The sequence below is a fragment of the Lithobates pipiens genome, unplaced genomic scaffold (genome assembly GCF_037356315.1).
Source record: "Lithobates pipiens isolate NorthernLeopardFrog02 unplaced genomic scaffold, aLitPip1_a1.2 Scaffold_22, whole genome shotgun sequence".
NCBI classification, from domain to species: domain Eukaryota; kingdom Metazoa; phylum Chordata; class Amphibia; order Anura; family Ranidae; genus Lithobates; species Lithobates pipiens.
This window is the reverse complement of record NW_027507784.1, coordinates 221315184-221335890: the sequence shown is the minus strand read 5'-3', so window position 1 is coordinate 221335890 and position 20707 is coordinate 221315184. Positions and strand designations below refer to the sequence as shown.

The following is a 20707-nucleotide window of genomic DNA, read 5'->3' as shown; positions in this document are numbered from 1 at the left end:
ACAACAAGTAGTTACAGCAGAAGCAGGTATTCAGTAGTTAGATAGATGGCAATCTTCTTATAATTCTATAGATTTACTGCAATCCACTGAACAGCCCTTGTTTAAAGATCCATGCATACTCCTTTTCAATGTGTCCAGTCTATTCCATGCCCCGGGATCACCCCAGGTAAGTAGAATTACTGGCAATCATTTACTGAGTCTGTGGGTTTTACTTTTTCAAATAATAGTGAATTTCCACGAAAAAAAGGCATATCGCTCTTATATCCAATGAGGTAAAGGAATTGGACCTTACTATTCACAGGGCAGTCTCTACAGATTTGCAGCAACCAGATACCACTAGGTAGCAACACTTGCTCCAGGACCATACATAATCACTGCTTCAGAATCCGCAGTTTATGTCTATACCCCCAAAATTGCAGTGAGGGCAGGTATTTAGCAATTGGATAAATGACAGTCCAATCAAAAGATTTTTACTGCAAGTCCGCTGGTAAAATCACTCAATAGCAGTTGTTTACTGAACTTGTGAGTTTTGCTACGTTTGCAAGCAGTCTTTGCAAATTTGCAGCACCAAAATACCATTGGGTAGTAACGCTTACTCAGAGGCCATATACAATTGCTGCTTCAACACCCACAGTCTATTATCTATACCTCCAAAACTGTAACAGAGGCAGGCACTTAGCAACTGAATGAATGACAGTCCATACTGAGAATTTCACTGTAAATCAGCCGGTAAGGTTAATCAATAGCAGTGGTTTACTGAACTTGTAAATGTTGCTGTAATTCACGAAGTAGCAGGGATTTCTTTCAATAGAGACACATTGAACCATCCGCATATATATTGCTGTCTTATCTTATCAGTCTATTGTTTTTTTTTTACATTACCATGTCTTTGTATTGCAGTCTCAGTATCAGCAAGAGGGGAAACATTCCATAATTTCTCATATCCCTTCTTCTCTCCTGCACTTATCTACCTCTTTTATCCATGGTTCGGCTCTACTGAATTCCTCCACAGCGTTCCGATCTGAGCTTATTTCGCCCGTCTTTCTCACCCAGATTGCCACCAGTAATCTGCAGAGGTGGGGGGAGAGCAGAGCTCTCTATCAACATCAGTGTTCCGATCAATGTACCGAGCGGCCGATCGGTTCCCCACAAAACCCCGCTAACACGTGCAGCCTTACTCCTCATTCCGCTCATCACCTCCTCTTCACCTCGGGCAGTGGGTCGGGGTGAGGGAGATTTCCAGCGCGGCACACGTCTGCTACGTGTGTGAGGCTTCTCCAATCAAGTCTTAGAACTTTAGATTTAGTATTGGATATAGAGGTATAAGTAGCTTCCACATCTGGGGCAAAACTGCCACAGTGGGTGACAGGTTTGGTGGGAAGTGTTTCATGGATCTGCTAGCCAGTAATAAGTCATGCAGCTTAAGATTGGGGGATTGGCAAGACTCTAGCTCACAGCTCAATCAGCCATTCTCTAGTGCACGCAAGCCACACCCCTCATATGCTTTTTGAGCATTCCACAATACAAAAGGGTTAGACACTGAACCTTCATTATCTGCAAAAAAATTCAAATGGGTCTGGATCTTTTCTTTTAAGACTGGTTGATGCAGTAAAAATGTGTTGAGTCTCCAAAACTGTTTTGTTCCTGGGGTCGAAGAGTCTGCTATAGACAGAGTTATCGATGCATGGTCAGACCATGTTATTCAGTTTACACCAGTTGATACAGTTTGTAAGAGAATCTGTTGGTCTACCAGAACAAAAAAAATAAAAAAAAAGATCAATTCTGGTATAAACCCCATGAGGTGGGGAAAGGAAAGTAAAATCTCTCGTTAGTGTGCATACAGCGCCAGGCATCATATAAGTTCTGTCTAAAGATGGACTGTAAAATGGATGTTTGACATCTAGTGGTTTTGGTAGTTGAGTCCATCAGAGGATCTGGAGTAATATTGAAATCCCCACATATAATCAACCGGCCCTTTTTGCATGCTTCAACCCTTTTCATCATCTTATTAAAGAAAGGCACCTGTCGTCTATTAGGGGAATACACATTTGCTAAGGTATAAACAATATAAATCAATATTGTAAATCTTCCCAGAGGGTCTTGGATCTACTCGAGTAACGTAGAGGCCACTGTGTCCAGGATTGCTATTAAGACACCTTTTGTCTTGGTATCCACATTAGCGGTAAAAACATAAGGGAAGCTCCGATGCAAGCATCTTGGTGGTGTTTGTTTACAAAAGTGAGTTTCTTGGGCACACACAATATCACTATGGTGCAAGAGCGCTTCTTTCCACAGGGACCTCCACTTTGCGGGTTGGTTAAGCCAATTAGTCTTAATTGAGATATTAAGTGGCATATTTGAGTATCAGGATATTTGTTCGGAGAGTTCTGGTTAAGATAATATTTGAGACATATTGTTATGTCAGTACTCACAAAAGTAGGCATGGATTGACAGTCTGCTTATGGTAGTTCCATCTTTTCCATCCTTTGTTCAGAGTCTGTTGTGTCTTCTATCATTGTCAACATCCAAAAGGTAGGCAGAAGCTACATGGGTATAGTTCAAAAAAGGTAAAAACAGAAAACAAACAAAACAAAAAAACACATGGAGTGGGCTTTCTTCACCCCAGGTGTCAAAACCTTCCAAAGGCAGCAATGTACTGCAACGTGTAATTGGGGAATTAGTTTGGTCCTGGAATAAACTTGGATCTGTCCAGGGACAAAGAGTCAAGAGTCTGTACAGCCTTCCTTTAAAGAGGAAGTAAACCCTGATGAGTTTATTTCCTCTTTCATTCCCTGCAAAGGCAAAGCATAATGGACTACTATGCATCGCATAGTAGTCCATTATGTGTCACTTACCTGACACAGGAGCCAGCAAAGTCGCCACTGTCCCCTGTAGTCCGCCACATCCATCTTCTTGGTGGGGTCTCGCAGCTCCGCCGCTGTCATTCGGCGAAGCCGCGATGACGTCACTCCCGCGCATGCGCACGGGAGCCGACACGCGCGGCAGCTCCGTCGTTGAGAATGCCGCGCTCAGTGCACCTGCGCGCAGCTGTCTACGGCGCATGCACCGTAGACAGCGGTGCCTGTTTTCGGGCAAATTTCTCCTAAACCATATAGGTTTAGGAGATATTTCTTGGACCTACAGGTAAGCCTTAATCTAGGCTTACCTATAGGTCAAAGTGGTTTGTAAGGGTTTACAACCACTTTAATTGTGAGATTTGGCATTTTTGGCGGTGACCTGTTTCCATTGTTGTTCCACTCCGAGAGGGGTGCTGGTGGTCATCTTGTCGCCTTTGTCGTCTGGTAGGATGCCCCATTCTCTAAGCTGACGCCTTTTTCCAAAGATGTTACGGTGAAAGAACGGTTATCTTTCATAATAGAAAGTTTAGTAGGGTAACACCATTGATAAACAATTTTATGGTTGGGTAGAGTGTATTGGGACAGATCGCTGAAAAACTGTAGTTGATGCTATTGTAGTGGGATTGTTTCTTGCTTCCTCATGATCGCCATAAGTTGCTCACATCTATAGGTGCTTGCTCTGATAAGCGCTTTGAACATGGTGGTGGCATAGAGAGACAGGTCTGACTGCTGTACCGATTCAGGGATTCCTCTAATCTTTAAGTTATTCCGTCTAGACCTGTCCTCCATGTTTTTGCCTTAAGCCAGTCAATGTCCGCCTCTCTGATCATGGGCATCCACTAAGTCGTTTATAGTAAGAGAATATTACTCCATTTTTGTCTCAATGCGGCCACTCTGTTGCCCAGGTCTTGTATATCACTATTGAACCGGTGTATACAGGTGGCCATATCTGATTGTAACATGCTTCGTAATGAGAGCAACATGTCTTTTAAAAGTGTATCTAGTACAGGTTGATTTTGCGTGAGGTAAGTTTTGAGTGACTCCGGGAAGTCCCTTGTGTCCTCTCCGGACAGGCCGGACTTCTAGCCAAACTCAATCTGTCCTCATCCAGCCTAGGCTTAGTTTTAGCAGGGCTGTAAGGGGATGGGGTAGAGGGAGAGAGAAATGTCCCATTCTTTAAAGAGCGGGTACCTTTTTTCACCATCTTTTGCGTGGATGCGGCCTTCTGTGTAAGGTATGGCTCAGCGCAAACTTGATCGGCCTCTCTGCCGCTTAGCGGGTAAAAGTCAGTTAACCGATGCAGCTTGCAATGCGGCTGGCGCTTCCCCGACATGGCCCCCAGGATGTACAGGGTGTCCGCCATCTGTTCGGTCTGCAAGGCTGCTTGGTTGTGTCGCCTGCTGCCACTCTAGACCCCACTTGCACGGAGCTCTGAGCTCACGAGTCCATTCAGCTCCGGCATCAGGCCATGCCCCCGTGTGTTTTACACTTATAACCCAAGTATATTTTTTACTGCAGCTTAGAATATTGAGAGAGTTTGCAGGCATAGACAAGGTTTTATGTGTTGTCAAAATCACCTTTGTTATACAGGCATACCCGCTTTGCGGACACTCACTTTACGTACACTCATGAGTATGGACATGCCCGCAAGTGTACATAAAGTGCCTCACAAGTACAGACATTCCCGCGCCGCACAGCCCACAGAATGTCCTGGAAGAGGCAGAACTGCCGCCCGTTGTTGCCATTGAAGAGGGAAGAAGCAAAGTTCCTGCGAGCCAGCCCAGAGTTTCCAGCAAGCCAACCCATCATTGCCCGTCAGCCCAGAGGTACCCGCTAGCCAGCCCAGCATTGCCCAGAGGTGCCCACCAGCCCAGAATTGCCCACTAGCCCAGCATTGCAGTCTGCATACATATAATTGGAGTATAGCCCACACCCCCACACAGCCCACCCCCCCCCACTACATCCCCTAAACCCCTCACTACAGCCCCTGACCCTCTAAAAACAACTTCTACAGTACTGTCCAGTATTTGTTCTTTCCATTGTTACAGGTACCTATCGTGTACATGCTGTGCATTGCCTGCAAGCCTTGAGGTGCCAGTCAGCCAGCACCAAGGCCCACAGGTGCCCGCCAACCAGCACTGAGGCCCAGAGGTGCCCGCCAGCCAGCCAAGAGCTGCCCGCCAACCAGCTCTGTATTGCCCGCCAGCCCAGAGGTCCACAATTGCTTGCCAGCCCAGGATTGCAGTCTGCATAAGCGTAAGTGGAGTACAGTACTGTATACCCCCCCACTATAGGCCCTGATCGCCCCCACTACAGGCCCTGGACCCCCACTACATTCTCTGGCCCACTCATTACAGCCCCTGATTTTTAGGAACTTCTACTGTACTGTACAGTATTTGTTCTTTTGATTGTTTACATTAAATAATGGTAGATAGTACCAAAAAAAGCCGTAAATCTATTACCTTGGATATGAAGGCTAAAATTATTAAATTGTATGATGAAGGTGTAACTCAAACTGAAATAGGGCGAAGGCTAGGCTACACTCGGACTACAGTTAACACCGTCCTGAAAAACAGAGAAAAAATCCTTGCAGATATTAAGACTGCTAGTTCAAGGGTGTCCAGGGGCTTTATCAACAAGCAGCAAAATGTGGAAAGGGATATTGTTGTTCTTGCAATAGGCTTTCACCTCTGGAACAAAGCAGGTGTCGAACCTTCAAATAGGGCTGCAGTTACCCATGCTTTTTGTTAGCTCTCCAATGTATGATGATGAGCTGAACTCTAACATCCAAGTGCAATTCCTACCAAAAAATACCACCTCACTACTGCAGCCAATGGATCAATGTGTCATTGCCACGTTCAAGTTAAACTACTTAAAAAGAACATTCAGTAAGTGCATTGCAGCAATAGACAAAGAAGAAGGAGAAGGTAAAGAAGTCCTAACCAAATTCTGGAAAAGCTACATCTTGGATTGCATTAAAACTGTTAGCCCCTGTACACACGGTCGGACATTCTGCCAACCAAATCCGTCGGATTGTGTCTGACCGATTGTGTCCGAAACTGTTGCATACACACACGGTCGAACCCAGTTGTCGGATTTTGCGGTTGCCAAGAACGCGGTGACGTAAGCCGTGTACGGCGGGACTAGAAAAGGGAAGTTCAGCACCACGTCCGGCACCCTTTGGGCTCCTTCTGCTGATCTCGTGTTAGTAGAAGTTTGGGGAGAGACAATTCGCGCTTTTCACATTAGTGATTCAGATCGCTACTGCTCTTCGGTTTCTGCTTGTCTTTGCATATCTGATAATCAGTGCGTGCAGTCATTAAGTATTTGTTTCTCATTGTGGACTATATCTTGGTATAGTAGGTACGCTTTGAAAGGCATTTTTTTATTGTCTGCTTGCTTCTGCTATTCAGGTCGTTCTTTCAGGCCTTGCTATTTATCGGTGCTTTCTGGTGTCCGTTCTGGCCAGCCGACCGTTTTCAAACCATGTTTCGTCTACGTACTCGTCGTAGAGTTTGTGCTGTGCAGGGGCTTCGTGTTGGGGTTCTTACTTTGACACAAGCCCGGTCCATGAACAGGGAGGGGAGGTGTTTGTGGACCAAGAATTGGTTGCGCCAGCGTGACCAGTTCTCGCACATGCCTTTGCTCCGTGAGATCCGCGAGAATAATCCTGATGATTTCAGTAATTATCTCCGGATGAGGGACCCCATTTTTCACCATCTGCTGGCTTTGCTGACCCCTTATATCACCAGGCAGGATACCTGCATGCGGCAAGCCATCTGTCCGGAGCAGAGGCTCATCGCCACGTTGCGCTACTTGGCGACAGGGAGAAGCCTTCAGGACCTCAAGTTCTCTACAGGCATCTCCCCCCAGGCTCTGTGGATCATTATTCCAGAGACCTGTTCTGCCATCATTCAGGTCCTGCAGAAGGACTATATGAAGCTAAGTTTTATCCTTTAACATCACATTCTATGTATTTCATGATTGCTAATGTCTTGCATTTCTTTCCTCATTCCCTAATTACCATCATTGCAATATGCTCTAATTCATATGCTCTGCCCCTTTGTCCTGATGCATATTTTCCTCACTAACTTCCCCACCATGCTCTTCTTAGCCCATACAACTATAGTCTAGTCACTTAATGTTTTTTGTCAGCTCCATAGTATTGCTTTCCCCTAAACCCCCCTCTAAAATGTCTACAAATGTGATGTGTGTGCTTCAATTCATGCAAAGTGACCTTTTTAAAAATTTTGGGGATGTGCCAAACTCATTAGGAACCCCCTCCCCCCAACTGCTAGCTCAGCTGATAGCAATCCTCTATCTGATGACTTGACCAAACCCAATACACACTATACCTACCTTTTTGATGGTCACATTTATGGACAAATTCACCAAAGCATGTAGTGCAAGAACCTGCCTCAATACTTTCAAATGCATTTTTTTTTAACATTAATTTTCTTGCTATGTAATAGCAGAATATCAAAATGTGCTTCCAATTTGTTTTCATTTTGTTATTATGACAATTCTTACCTGTCCCGTGGGCTGCCAATAGTGTAACTAAGGAGGGGCTTCACAAAGTATCACACATTATTTAGGCATTCAGCTCTCAATCAAGTGGAGAGGGTTACCTGTCCTAAACATCCCCCCTCATTTTTTTAGCAAGGGCCCATCATATGGGGAGTGATGACTCTCATAAGGGGACCTTATACTTTAGGCTTTAAATACTCAGTTCCCAAAATGTTATACTAATTTAGACCAAAAATGTGGGTGCCTAATCTGCTTGCAATGTTGATTTGTCTAATTACTAATTTTTGTTCTTGTTTCACTACACAGTGTCCTTCAACGCCACAGGAATGGCAGACTGTGGCCTCCCACTTTGCCATTTTTTTTGAAGTTGTGCCTTTTTCACCACCAGTGCAACCCAAGTTCAGAGCGAGATGAGGGGATAGTCTCTTCAGATAATGTTATTATGTTGTGGGTGTGCTACACACACAACTTCTTTTTGTAACTAATGTACGTAGTGCATTACTGACCAAAATTGTGCTCATTTTCAGCACCATGGCAGGAAAATGGCATGATTGCCCAAATTTACACATCACTGTGGGTGCTTTTTACTAAAGGCACATCCACTATGCACTACAAGTGCACTGCAAAAGTACACCTGAAACTGCACTTGGAGTGCAAAGTGGAGTTGCCTTTATTAAATCACACTCCTTCTCAGCACAAACTAAAATTTGACTACAAATACATTTTAAGCGCAATGAAAAAGAAAGCCACACATTGTTGATAATTAAACTTTTTAATACAAGCACATTCACATGTGTGTTTCGAAAAGGTTTTTACAACAAACCAATAAATTGTGTGCATCCAAAACAGAGTTTAACCACTTTCAGACCGGACCAATTTGCTGGTCAAAGACCAGACCACTTATTGCGATTCAGCACTGCGTCGCTTTAACTGACAATTGCGCGGTCATGCGACGTGGCTCCCAAACAAAATTAACGTCCTTTTTTTCCCACAAATAGAGCTTTCTTTTGGTGGTATTTGATCACCCCTGCGGTTTTTATTTTTTGCGCTATAAACAAAAATAGAGCGATAATTTTGAAAAAAACACATTATTTTTTACTTTTTGTAATAATAAATATCCCCCAAAAATATATAAAACAAACATTTTTTTCCCTCAGTTTAGGCCGATACGTATTCTTCTACATATTTTTGGTAAAAAAAATCGCAATAAGCGATTATTGATTGGTTTGCGCAAAAGTTATAGCGTTTACAAAATAGGGATAGTTTTATAGCATTTTTATTAATATTTTTTTATTATTTATTTTTTTACTAGTAATGGCGGCGATCTGCGATTTTTATTGTGACTGCGACATTGTGGGGGGCCCATCGGACATTTTTGGGACCATTGTCATTTATACAGTAATCACTGCTATATAAATGCAGTGATTCCTGTGTAAATGACACTGGCAGTGAAAGGGTTAACCAGTGGGTGGCAGTGTAGGGGTTAAGTGTTCCTAGGGGTGTGTTACTAACTGTGGGGGGGTTGGGCTTTCATTTAGTGTACACTGATCTCTGCTCCAATCACATGGAGCAGAGATCAGCGTCACTAGTTGCTAGGCAGAATGGAAAAATGTTTATACAGCATTTCCTCCATTCGGCCGCTCCGTGAGACGATCGCGGGGATGCCCGCGGCGATCGAGTCCGCGGGTCCCGCGACCGGACTCACGGGGGGCCCGACCAGCGCGGGAGCGCGCCGCCGGCGGCGCGCTCCCGATGGCACGGCGGCAACGAATATTGGACGTACATGTACGCCAATATGCCTGCCCGTGCCATTCTGTCGACGTACATCGTCGTGCGCTGGTCGGGAAGTGGTTAATGAGAATTTAGTTTCCTTGTTTTTGTGTAAACAGGCATGTATTAAACCGTAAAATACTGAACACAGGAACTTACAAAGTTCAACTTTGAAAAGTGAAGACGATATCAGACCTGAGGCGGCACAGTGGTGTAGTGGTTAGCACTCTCACCTAGCAGTAAGAAGGGTCGCTGGTTCAAATCCCAACCACGACACTACCTGCCTGGAGTTTGCATGTTCTCCCTGTGCCTGAGTGGGTTTCCTCCGGGTACTCCAGTTTCCTCCCACAATCTAAAAGACATGCAGGTAGGTAAATTGGCTTCTGTTCAAAATTGGCCCTAGGATATGAATGGGGACCTTGGATTGTGGGCTCCTTGAGGGTAGGGACCAACATGAGTGTGCAATGTACAGGGATGGGGACAATTATAGACACTCACTCAGGTTGAACTGGATGGACTGGTGTCTTTATTCAACCTTACTAACTATGAAACTATGAGTATGTACAAACTGGGCTGATATTGCCTTCATCACATGGGGTGTCACCCCTGAAAAAAACAAATTTGGAAGATGCACACAGTGTGTCAACATGTGCTAGCTCCCATCATGGGGGATCAATGTACATGCTTTGGGGCTGCAACCCCTTCATCTCAGACACTTTCCACAAACATGTACATTGATCACCCATGATGGGAGATAGCGTATGTTTACACACTCTGTGCATCTTCCAAATTAGGAATTTCGATAAATACATTTTGTTTTTAAAAGAGCAAAAATAAAATCCTATCTAGTTTTTGTTGTTTCACACTCTCCCCAAACCATCAATGATGTTCATTTTATTTTTTACATCATTGATGTTTTGTTGGATCATTTCCAAATCACGATTGCACCCCATTATCTCCCTGATCAAGATCTGGGCACTTTCACTGGTAAAACTGGAATCTTCTTCCACATCACCTACAAAACAAAGCAAAATAACACACCATGTAATAAAAATATGGTGATATACATTGCTGAGCTTACCGGAAGCTGTGTTCTCCGACACTCACCTGTTGTGGTGACAATTTGCCCAAACTCCACGATCTCTCCTTCCACCTCCTCCTCCTGCTCCTGTTTCTGCTTTTGGAAGTTGCCCTTCTTTGGGAGGGGTGTGGTCCCTGGTGTCCTCATACTTGCAGAGCCTTCTCTCCCCAATGAGAATGTTAAAAAAAAAAAAAAAAAAAAAAAAAAAAAAAAATTGCACACAGAGGGCAGAAATAGGAATATGAAACATTGCTTAAAAGTGTTGTACAATTGTTTTTTGGCTGAGTTCAAAGGTGAGCACATTATTGTGGACACTTTGTTAAGCTGGAATACTTACCTGCAGAACAATGTTTCTTACGAACAAATGAAACCATGAACTTGAAAGTGGCCATTTTAAAATGCACTACATGAAATCAAAGCACATGGAGCAGTATGCAAGCAAGAATAATCATATGAACACATGACAACTACTTACTTTTTTTAAGAACATGCTTGATCCTTAGGTACTGCTCGTGCTCCCACAGTTTCGGGTCTGACCAGCGTTTTCTCAGTTGATCCTTGGATCGGCGTACCCCAAAATTCTTAAGAAGACTCTTCACAACTTTAGTCATGATCTTGGCCTTTCTGATATTTGGGTTTGGGTAAGGGCCATACTTCCCATCATAGTCGGTCCTGTTCAATATGTCGACCATCTCCAACATCTCTCCAAAAACATATTTGAGGCCTTAAATCTTGTCTTCCTGGATCGGGACATTTCAGGCTCCGGGCTTTCCTCACCACCTTCCTCATTAGTGGAACTATTATTAGTGAGCACCTGCTTTCTCGCCATGTGCTCTCCTCGCTGCGCCAGAAGCGAAGGGGCGGGGAATAGTCTAGAAAGAACGTCAGGGGCGGGCGGAGTTTCACGCATGCACACTGTATATAAAACGCAACACGTGTGTATCGTCCGTACGATCTGGGAAGAGAGTGAGGCGCGGACGTGATGAACGTGCAAACAAAGGTAACATTTTTGACTTGGTGCTTCACTAGACTAGACCGCTTCTATATAGGCCGATGTTGGGAGAAGATTAGGAGGGTTTTTCATGGCATTATTAGTATTTGAGGGTTTGGCTTGTGTTGTGTCAGACAATATGGATCCATTCCAAAATGAAAATTTTATCGGGCTATTTCTAGAACTCTATAAGGAGATGCCCTGCCTGTGGCAGTTCCACAACAAGTTTTATGCCGACATAAAGAGGAACGCAGCGCTGGAGAAACTGCTTTCTTTAGTGCGGATCATGGTCCCCACGGCAGACATGGCCTAGCTGAATAGGAAAATTGGGGCCATGAGGATTACATATTTCAGGGAGAGAAAGAAGCACCTGGAGTCCTTGAGAGCAGGAGATCCAGATGCCATTTATTACCCCAGGATGGTTCACTTTGACAGGCTGCATTTTCTGGTAGACCAGGGGGTACCCAGGCCACCACTCTCCAGTCTTCCTTCAAGGCATCCTTCACACCCAGCTGAGGCTTCTGATGTCCAACCTGGGCCTTCCAGGCAGCAACATGTGGCGGGGCCCAGCTTGAGACAGGTATTGCATTGTTGAACTTATTTCTTGTGTTACATTTAATGATGTTAACTAGATGTTATTATTGATCAGTAAGTTGTGATTTATCAAAGTGGTTTACATCTCAAGAGACAGTAGTGACCAAAAATGATTGGGATGGGAAAGAAAAAATGCTGGGCTCAAAATGATAGTCTGTTCTATTTGGTAACATTCAATTTGCAAAAGCCATGAGCACAACATGGTGTGATTGATGATCAAAACACTAAAACTATGTCCCCTTTTCATACACAGGAAGACCTCAGTCGGGGGGAGGCTGTGGCAAGTGGCAGCCAGGAGGTCGACCAATGCCCTCCTCCTTCTGCCCCAACTACAGGAGCCCAGCCACAGCCTGGAAGGATGCCTGGAGGGAAGTGCCCAAGGAAGACGAGAGAGTGATGGCCTGGGTTCAGTCTGGTCTGCCAGAAGATGCAGCCTCTTGAAGAACCACATCCTGGGGACATAAATGGCATCTGAATTTCCTGTTCTCTAGGACTTCTGGACCAGACTTCTCTCCCTGAGATATGTACTCCTCAGGCCACCAATTTTTTTATATTCTAATTTGTTCATGTCTGCCCTGGGGGCCAAAGGCTGCACCAAAGTAACACGTTTCTCCAGTGCTGCGTTCCTCTTTTTAGTTTATTGCGACCAAAATAAAGGTTTTTTTGTTTGATGAAATACTTGTGTATGTGTTTTCCTTCCAAAAGGCCAGTTTATTTGTGAGCAGGCAGGTACATTTCCCAAAAAATAAGTGAAATGAATAGCAAGGGGTACCAACACTAAACAACCTCCTGTAGATTAAAAAATAAAAACAAAATCTCAAAAATACAAAAATGTTGTGGTAAGTTTACACACACAAAACACCCCAATAAAAGGAGAAATTAGCAAACCGTCTTTAAAAGGAGATTTTTAGGGAATCCAAAATAAATAAATAAATAATAATAAATACAAAAAAACATCAAAAAAAGAATAAACCAAATCTAAAATTGTGTAGATGTGATGCAAACTAAAATTGTATTGCTGAAATGGTTAAAAAAGAGTAAAGAAATACGTTCGGGAGAAGTTTGTGTGACTATGAGTATCAAAAGAAGTTCATTCTTGCAGCATTGTAAAGAACAAGACAATGCTCTTGATGAAAGAATTTTTAACATTGCAACGTGACGCATGTGCTATATCGCTTACGAGCAGTAGTTTTACCTGAACGAGCATTTCCGTGTCGGAATTTGAATGTGAGCATGCGTGACACCTTGTCCGTCGGAGTAGGCTACACATGATCGGAGTATGTCCGATCAAACCAGTTTGTCGGAAAATATTTCCAGCAAGTTGGAAAACTTGGTCAGACGGATATTCGGACGGAATCAGTCCGATGCATACCACACACAGTCGGATTATCCAACAACACGGTCTGATCGGACACATTCCGACGGATTCTCCGACCATGTGTACAAGGGCTAAGAGATGCTTGGAATGACAAAGGAAATCACAATTGAAGATCGTGTAGCTATGGTTACTGAAAACATAAGCTATGGCAAAGCAGTTAGAACTGGAAGTAGAGCCAGAAGATGTTGCTGAACAGTTTGCGTCCCACACTGAGCCCCTCAGCAATGAAAATCTTCTGGAACTAGAAGAGGAGAGAGAATACGATGTGCAGGATGGGGTTCAGTTCACTGAACAGCCTAAAGGTTTAACTACAAAAAAATATTTTTGAAGCTTTTCCGTCATCTTGACAGCGCAACGGCTCTATTTGAAAAGCATGATTTTGAAAGAAGTTCCAAAGTTAATGCTAACATTTCAGGGGCTTATGCCTTTTACAAAGAAATCTACAGGGAGAAAACGAGAGCCACACTTCAAACCTCCATAGAAACATACTTTTTTAAAAGTCCATCAGCACGCAGATCATCAACATTGACTGACAGTCATTTGGATCCCAGATCATCAACTGGCAGTCTGTTCCCAGCTCTGACATCACCACCATGTCCTCTTATTGCAACTTGTAGTACACCTAATTCTCCAGCAAGAAAGCACCTAATTTTTGAAGACTTGACTTGTGAAACAGAAGATACTTGCATACCGGACAGTCCATTTCCAGCTCTGACATAACCATCAAGTCCTGCTCCTACTCTAATTTCTTCTTGTAGTACACTCAATTCGCCAGCAAGAAAGTCTCACCTTTGAAGATTTGACCAGTGAAACAGAAGATACCTGTATGCCTTCACCCTTCCTACTACAATAAATTCTCTCAGCTGCTCTGGCCTTGCAACATCAGATGGGGTAAGCTTTAATATTGTGTTTATTTTAGTTATCAATGCAGTACATGCATTTGGAAGTGAAAACAAGTATATCTTCACTTTAAGTACATGTTCGTTTTGCATACATGCTCTGATCCCATTGTGTACGTAAAAGTGGGGTATGCCTGTATGTTTCAGTGGTTGGTAGTGTGATGAATAAAGCTCTTGGTGCCATCTAGTGAACATTCAGGCTCCCTGCATGTTCTGTATAAGCTATAAGAAAACTATGATTTATAATGATAATGTTTGAGTTTTTTTCTTGCAGAGGATTTGTCATGAAATTAGTTTATTATGATATGTTGTATTGAATCATAGGTCTTCCTATTATCTTGATCACACATTTTAAGATCATATATCCCTCCCTGTGGGGACTTTGGTACATGTGGTCAATCACTTTGTGACTGGCTGGGCGTGCATAGCTGTCACATACAGACTCCTTTCATTTTGATATTTGGCTCCACCTCTTCATCAGATTGAGGTAGGAACCAAATATAGGGGAACCCTTGTCCAAATGGGGGGGGGGGTGCATTTGTGATGTTTGTCGTTCAGTGATAAATGTGGTTGAAATTTTTATGTATGCATTGTGTATAACATTTTTTTTTTTTTTTTTTTTGTGTGCGTGTGTGCGTTTCTGTAAAAAAAAAAAAAAAAAAAAAAAAGATATCTATATATATAGATCTCTATATATATATCTATATCTCTATATATATTATCTATATCTCTATATATATATCTATATCTCTATATATATATCTATATCTCTATATATATATCTATATCTCTATATATATATATCTATATCTCTATATATATATCTATATCTCTATATATATTATCTATATCTCTATATATATATCTATATCTCTATATATATATCTATATCTCTATATATATATCTATATCTCTATATATATATCTATATCTCTATATATATATATCTATATCTCTATATATATATCTATATCTCTATATATATATATATCTCTATATATATCTCTATATATATATATCTCTATATATATATATATATATATATATATATATATATATATATATATATATTTATTTGATTAGTAGCTGATACCATGTCATTTCCTGAAGAAGCACTGTGGCAAAACATGTTGAAATAAAGGTGTGGGGGCAGCGATGTTACACTAGAAATAGTGTCCCTTGTTTTTTATCTCTTTTTAATCTGTGTGTATGTATACAAATTGCACCTATAAAGTCCCATATCTCCTCCATTTCCCTATAATATTTCTATATTACAATAAACGTTCTACTTTTAATACATTGTTTTGTGAATCTATTGCAAAGTTTCTTACTTGAAAACTCTGCTAGTAACCACGCTTTGTTGCGGGCTGTTAACTCTTTCGCTGCCAGGCTCTGTGTTCCACTTTTAAACTTTATCAAATATTTATAGTTTTTAACCACTCCCAGCCAAAGACGTAATATGACATCCTTGACTTTCAGTGGGAATATCTGAATGATTCCTGCAGCTGCAGGCATCATTCAGATATCCTTGTTTTCAGCCAGAAATTCTGTGTACCCGAAGAATGATCATAGCAGAAGTTCCACTGCTTAATCATTCTTATAGGCGACGGGAGGAGACAAACCCCTCCCGCCGCCATCCGGTGCCTCTCCTGTGACATCGGGGACAGGGGTGACAAAGTGATGGGTTGGGACACATCTGGATCCCCTCTAAGCCCCTGCAGAACCTGAAGCCGGTGGGAGTGGCAAAGCAGGGATGCCAGGTTCTGATCGTAGCTGCAGGGAAATCAGGTGGGGGCGGTGCAGTGGGAATAAGGGTATAAGAAAGGACAGTGGTGGGGACATTCATAGATGAAAGGGAGTGGCGGGAGGTGGAGGGGCTGGGGACAGGGAAGTCGCGGCATGGGGGGGTGGGGTTGGTTGCCACATTTGAGGTTAATAACTCTGATCAGCAACTTGGCAATGAAAGGATTAAACGACAATTTGGCCGTTCATAACATGTTACACTCATATCAGGTCAACGTGTAATAAATGCAACTCAGAACATTCCTGATGCAAGACCACTCTTACAATGGATTTTCTCAGGTCCATGCCTTTTACCAGCACCAAAATGCAGCATCTGGTCTGAGGAAGTTCTTATAGGTATAACCTAGAGCTTACCTGTTAAAAGCCTCCATGATGGACTTGCAAACATCTACTCGAACACTCTCTTTTTGGAACATATCAAGGAAAGGCAAGAATTTCTCCTAAAACAATCAATATACAGTATTTTTAATGGTGAGGTTGAGGTTTAGTGATCTAGCAAAACAACCAAAGTACTACTCACCACATAAAAAAGGACTGAAAAGTCATGGAAATGTGCAATAACTGTGGTAATTATAGATTGAAGCTAGGAAAAAAAAAAAAAAAAAAAAAGAGAAATTGTTAAAAAATAAAATAAAAACTGTCCAGGAAAAAACTTACATTTATAGACCATGGATTATATTAAAAACACCACTTGCTAGGCAGCCCCTAGTGCACACTCATATACCACCATCTACTCCATGAGTCTGCAGTTGAAGGAATAACCTTGCCCAATTCCAGGGCAAAAAGATCCACCATGCCAGAGAGAACTTTGGTTAGAATAAAATGTGGATGATCCAGAGATTAATTTGTTTATTCCATGCCGTGATAATGTTAGATTGAAGAGGTCTGAAGTGAAAACGGGCAAAGCTAATGGCTGCGAAAGAAGCTACCATAAGGTCTAAAAACCCTCATGTAGAAGCACTCTAAAGGGTGCTATTTGGGTTTACATGTCTCCTGAGGAAGGGAGATTGTGCGCATTGTAAAGTCACCAAGATTGGCCCCAAGTACTCTAGACTATGTGAGGGAAGTTTATTATTCAGTTCATGCACACTATTTTAGTCCAGAAGTATTTTTTGAAGCTACAACTTTAAGGAGCCGAAAAAAAAAATAGTATTTTTATAACAGCTTACCAGTAAAATCCTTTTCTTTGATGTACATCAGGGGGCACAGAGCCATAGTATTAACTATATGTGGGTTATATCGGACCATCAGGTGCTGGACACTGGCGCGCTCCATAAGGCGTGGAATTCCCCCATATAACCTCTCCCACTACTGGGAGTCTTCAGTTTTGTAGCCAAGCAATCAAAGTGTATAAAAAGAAGGGAAGGACCTCTGTGTCCCCTGATGTACATCAACTAAAATGATTTTACAGGTAAGCTGTTATACAAATCCTATTAAATTTTCTTACATCAGGGGACACAGAGCCATAGTAATAACTATGTGGGATGTCCCATAGCAATGACAACTGAAGAGGGGGGGGCAGAATCAAGAAAAAAAAGGAGGCCAGAGGACTCATACTGCAGCCTGCAGTATATGTTGTGCCCAAAGGCAATAGCCTCATGACCTTTAATTCAGATTTGATAAAATTGGACAAACATATTAAACGAAGACCACGTTGCGGTCTTACAGATCTGAGCCATAGAGGCCTAATGATGCACCACCCAAGAGGCACTAATTGCTCTGGATGAGTGTGCTCTTAATCTGAGAAGGAAGAATTTTCTTCTTTAAGCTAAAGCTTGATCAATCACTTGACAAATCCATTTGGAAAATAATGGATCTTGATGCTGCCTGTCCATATCTTGGACCCTCTGGCAGTACAAACAAAACCTGTGTTTTGCGAACCTGAGCGGTCGCCCTTAGATAGATTCTGATCACTCTTACATCAAGAGACTGTAGTGATTTCTCTTCCCCAGATTAAAGCTTCTGGGGAGAAAGAAGGAATACTATCTTGATTTCAATGAAAACCTGTTATCACTTTTGGTAAGAATTCAGGATGAGGACATAAAACCACCTAATCCGCATGATTAAATGTGGCTCTTACAAGACAAAGCTGTTAGTTCCGATACTCTTCTAGCAGAAGAAATGACAAGCAAAAAAAATGTATCTTTCTTGTCAAAGAACCAAGAGAATTTCTCGTAAGGTTCAAATGGCCGATTTAACAAAGCTGATAAGACCAATTATAAATCCTAATTTAGAGGTGCCTTGATAGGGGGGAATAAACCTTGTTACCCCCTGAATAAGCTATGCACCAAGAGTGGGAAGCAAGAGGCCATAGGAAAAGACACTGATACGGCCTGGATCTGGCTCTTGATAAAAGTCAAGGCCATCTTCATTTCAGATCCCATATGCAGGAATCCTGCCTATTGACATACTTCCTGGGGTGCCAACCCCTGGATCCATACCAATAAACCTATGCCTTCCAGATTCTATAGTGATTCTGGAAGCCGGCTTCCTGGGCTTAGTCAAAGTAGACACTACTGAAGGAGATCACCCACAATTTTTTTTATAGAGTGAGATTCAACAGTCAAACCTGTAAAACTCCTTGTCAGTAAAGTAGGATGAAATACCGGACCTTGTGCAAGGAGGTCTGGCTATAATGGCAGAGTCCACATGACTCCTACTGCCATCTTTATGATCTTGATACATTAAGATCTTCTGGGACCCAGCTGGGGCCACCAGAAACACCTCCCATTCGTTCCTGCTTAATACTGCAGCGCAGAAGTAGCAGAACTGGAGGAAATGCATAGATCAGTGAAAAACTCATGCCCTGGGAAGACTAATGTGTCTTTTCTGCCTGCTAGCGGACCCCTTGTTCGACAAAGTTGTCGACCTTCATAATCAATCTGGATGCAAATAGGTTCATGTCCGGAGTACCCCATCTGACATATTGCTAGAAGGATGTCGGGGTGAAGAGATCATTCTCCCAAAAATAATTGTTGGCGTCTCAAGTAGTACTCCTGAAAAATTAGAATTGCTGACAGGCAAGGAGTGTTGTGTTCTGCCAAAGCTAGAATATTATTCACCTCTTTTTTGGGCTGCACGGCTTCTCATGCCTCCCCTGGTGATCGATGTAAGCCACCACCGTGACTCTGTCAGACTGAATCCTGTCAGGACAGTCTGACCGCCAATATTCTATGGCCAGATGTACTGCCTGAAACTTCCAAAGTTGATAGGCAAGGTCCTCTAACCCAGACCATCCCCCCCTGGACAGAATCTTCTTTCAGGGCTGCTCCCCAGCTTAGAAGGCCAGCATCTGTTGTTAACACCTTGCAGGATAAAGATTTTCCCGCCTGCTGGATAACCACCAATTTAGACTTTTACCTATGTGGGGAGCCAAGCGCATTGGAAACAAACAAGGCCTGAATCCCCTTTATTCCAGACCGACGGGATGGTGTCTTGGAGCAGTCATTGAATAAAACTGCTCATAAGGGACGGCCCTGAAGGAGGCCACCATTTCCCCTAAAAATCCCCTGCAGCCAAATGGAGGCATTTTCCTTTATCCTGATAAGTTTAATTAGTCCTACAATGGAACTGATTCTCGTCTGGGGTAAGAATACCTTCTTCTGTATGGTTTCTATAACCAGCCCCCAAGTAACCTCCTTGATGGTTTTAAGGAGAATCTCCCTAGGCTCAGAATCCAACCTAGAGATTTCAGATATCTACAGCTGAGATCAGACTCTGGTTTTAGACCTGAGACTGAATGATCTATTAAAAAGTATATCTTCTAATAGGCTAGGGCTGTTATGCCTTGAGCCCTTAACCTGGCTAAAGGAGGTGCCAGAATCTTTCAGAACACTCGTACCCTTGGGTTGTCCAACTGACCCGCTGCCCTATCAGGTATTCAGTCACTACACAACGAAACACGCTTATCCCCCTCTAGCTTTATAGTAGCCATCAGGATGATTAGTATCAAGGGTTTGATTGTTATCCCTCCCAAGGTTGTTTAAAATGTTGTAATTGCTATTATAACCAGTCATGTGTACCATATACACCTTATTCCATGGTATATATAATGTCTTGTTATGTCCTGTTCTTTTTTTCAATAAAAAATATATTTAAAAAAAAAAAACACTCGTGGTGCTGTGGCTATTCGAATGGCAGTGCCACAATTGAAAAAAAAATAATTATATTTTAAACCACAGAAATTTCTGGTAAGCGGGAAACTTTGGCACATGGGGATATGCAACTCCCCTCCTGGCAGGATGGACACAGCCGATCGAATTATGAAAGGGTTGGATGTTTAAGTGCCGATTCAGATCTACGGGATCTAGAATGGGTCTTACCTCTGTTTGGCTCTGGGACCTTAAAAGGTTTGAGCCAAAAAACATGTGTTCCACTAAGGGAATCTCTGATATCACCGACTGGGATAGCTGATCCAGAGACCAGAAAGGGAGACATCTTTTTTTTTAACCTCAGGAGCATTCTTTGAGGAGACGGATACTCTTGCATAAAGACTGCCGCACCAACAGCCTCAAGGACCCCACAGGCAGCACCCAAACAGGACCCAAAGCCCGGACCCTCTGGCTCAATTGGCTTTCGATCTTACGGCTCTTGAAACTCTAGATGTAACTTAGAGAATTATTTTTTTTGCAGAAATCCCTCTGCTCTTAACATTGTTCCTGCCAGACCTTGAGAATCACAGGACCTTTCCCCTCACCCAAACGAGTGGGGGTGCTCCTTCATGAGAAGTCCTCAGCATTCTGCTTTATGGGTTTTCTGCCCCCAAGATCCTGGTGCTGCCCCTGGGAACTTTCTCCTGAACCTGAC

General features: G+C 42.7%; 1 protein-coding gene across 7 annotated transcripts in view; it reads right to left on the bottom strand.

Moving 5' to 3' along the window:
- The window catches only part of VPS35L (VPS35 endosomal protein sorting factor like), a 1440208-nt gene that overhangs the window by 477239 nt on the left and 942262 nt on the right, over positions 1-20707 (bottom strand). For 6 of the 7 annotated variants that reach the window (XM_077448861.1, XM_077448865.1, XM_077448864.1 and 3 more), the window contains 2 exons: positions 16422-16484; positions 16256-16341 (listed from right to left, as the gene is read on the bottom strand). In XM_077448861.1, coding sequence (XP_077304987.1) covers positions 16256-16341; positions 16422-16484 — 149 coding nt within the window. The remainder of the gene's footprint in view (positions 1-16255; positions 16342-16421; positions 16485-20707) is intronic. The other variant, XM_077448862.1, reaches the window with a different exon arrangement.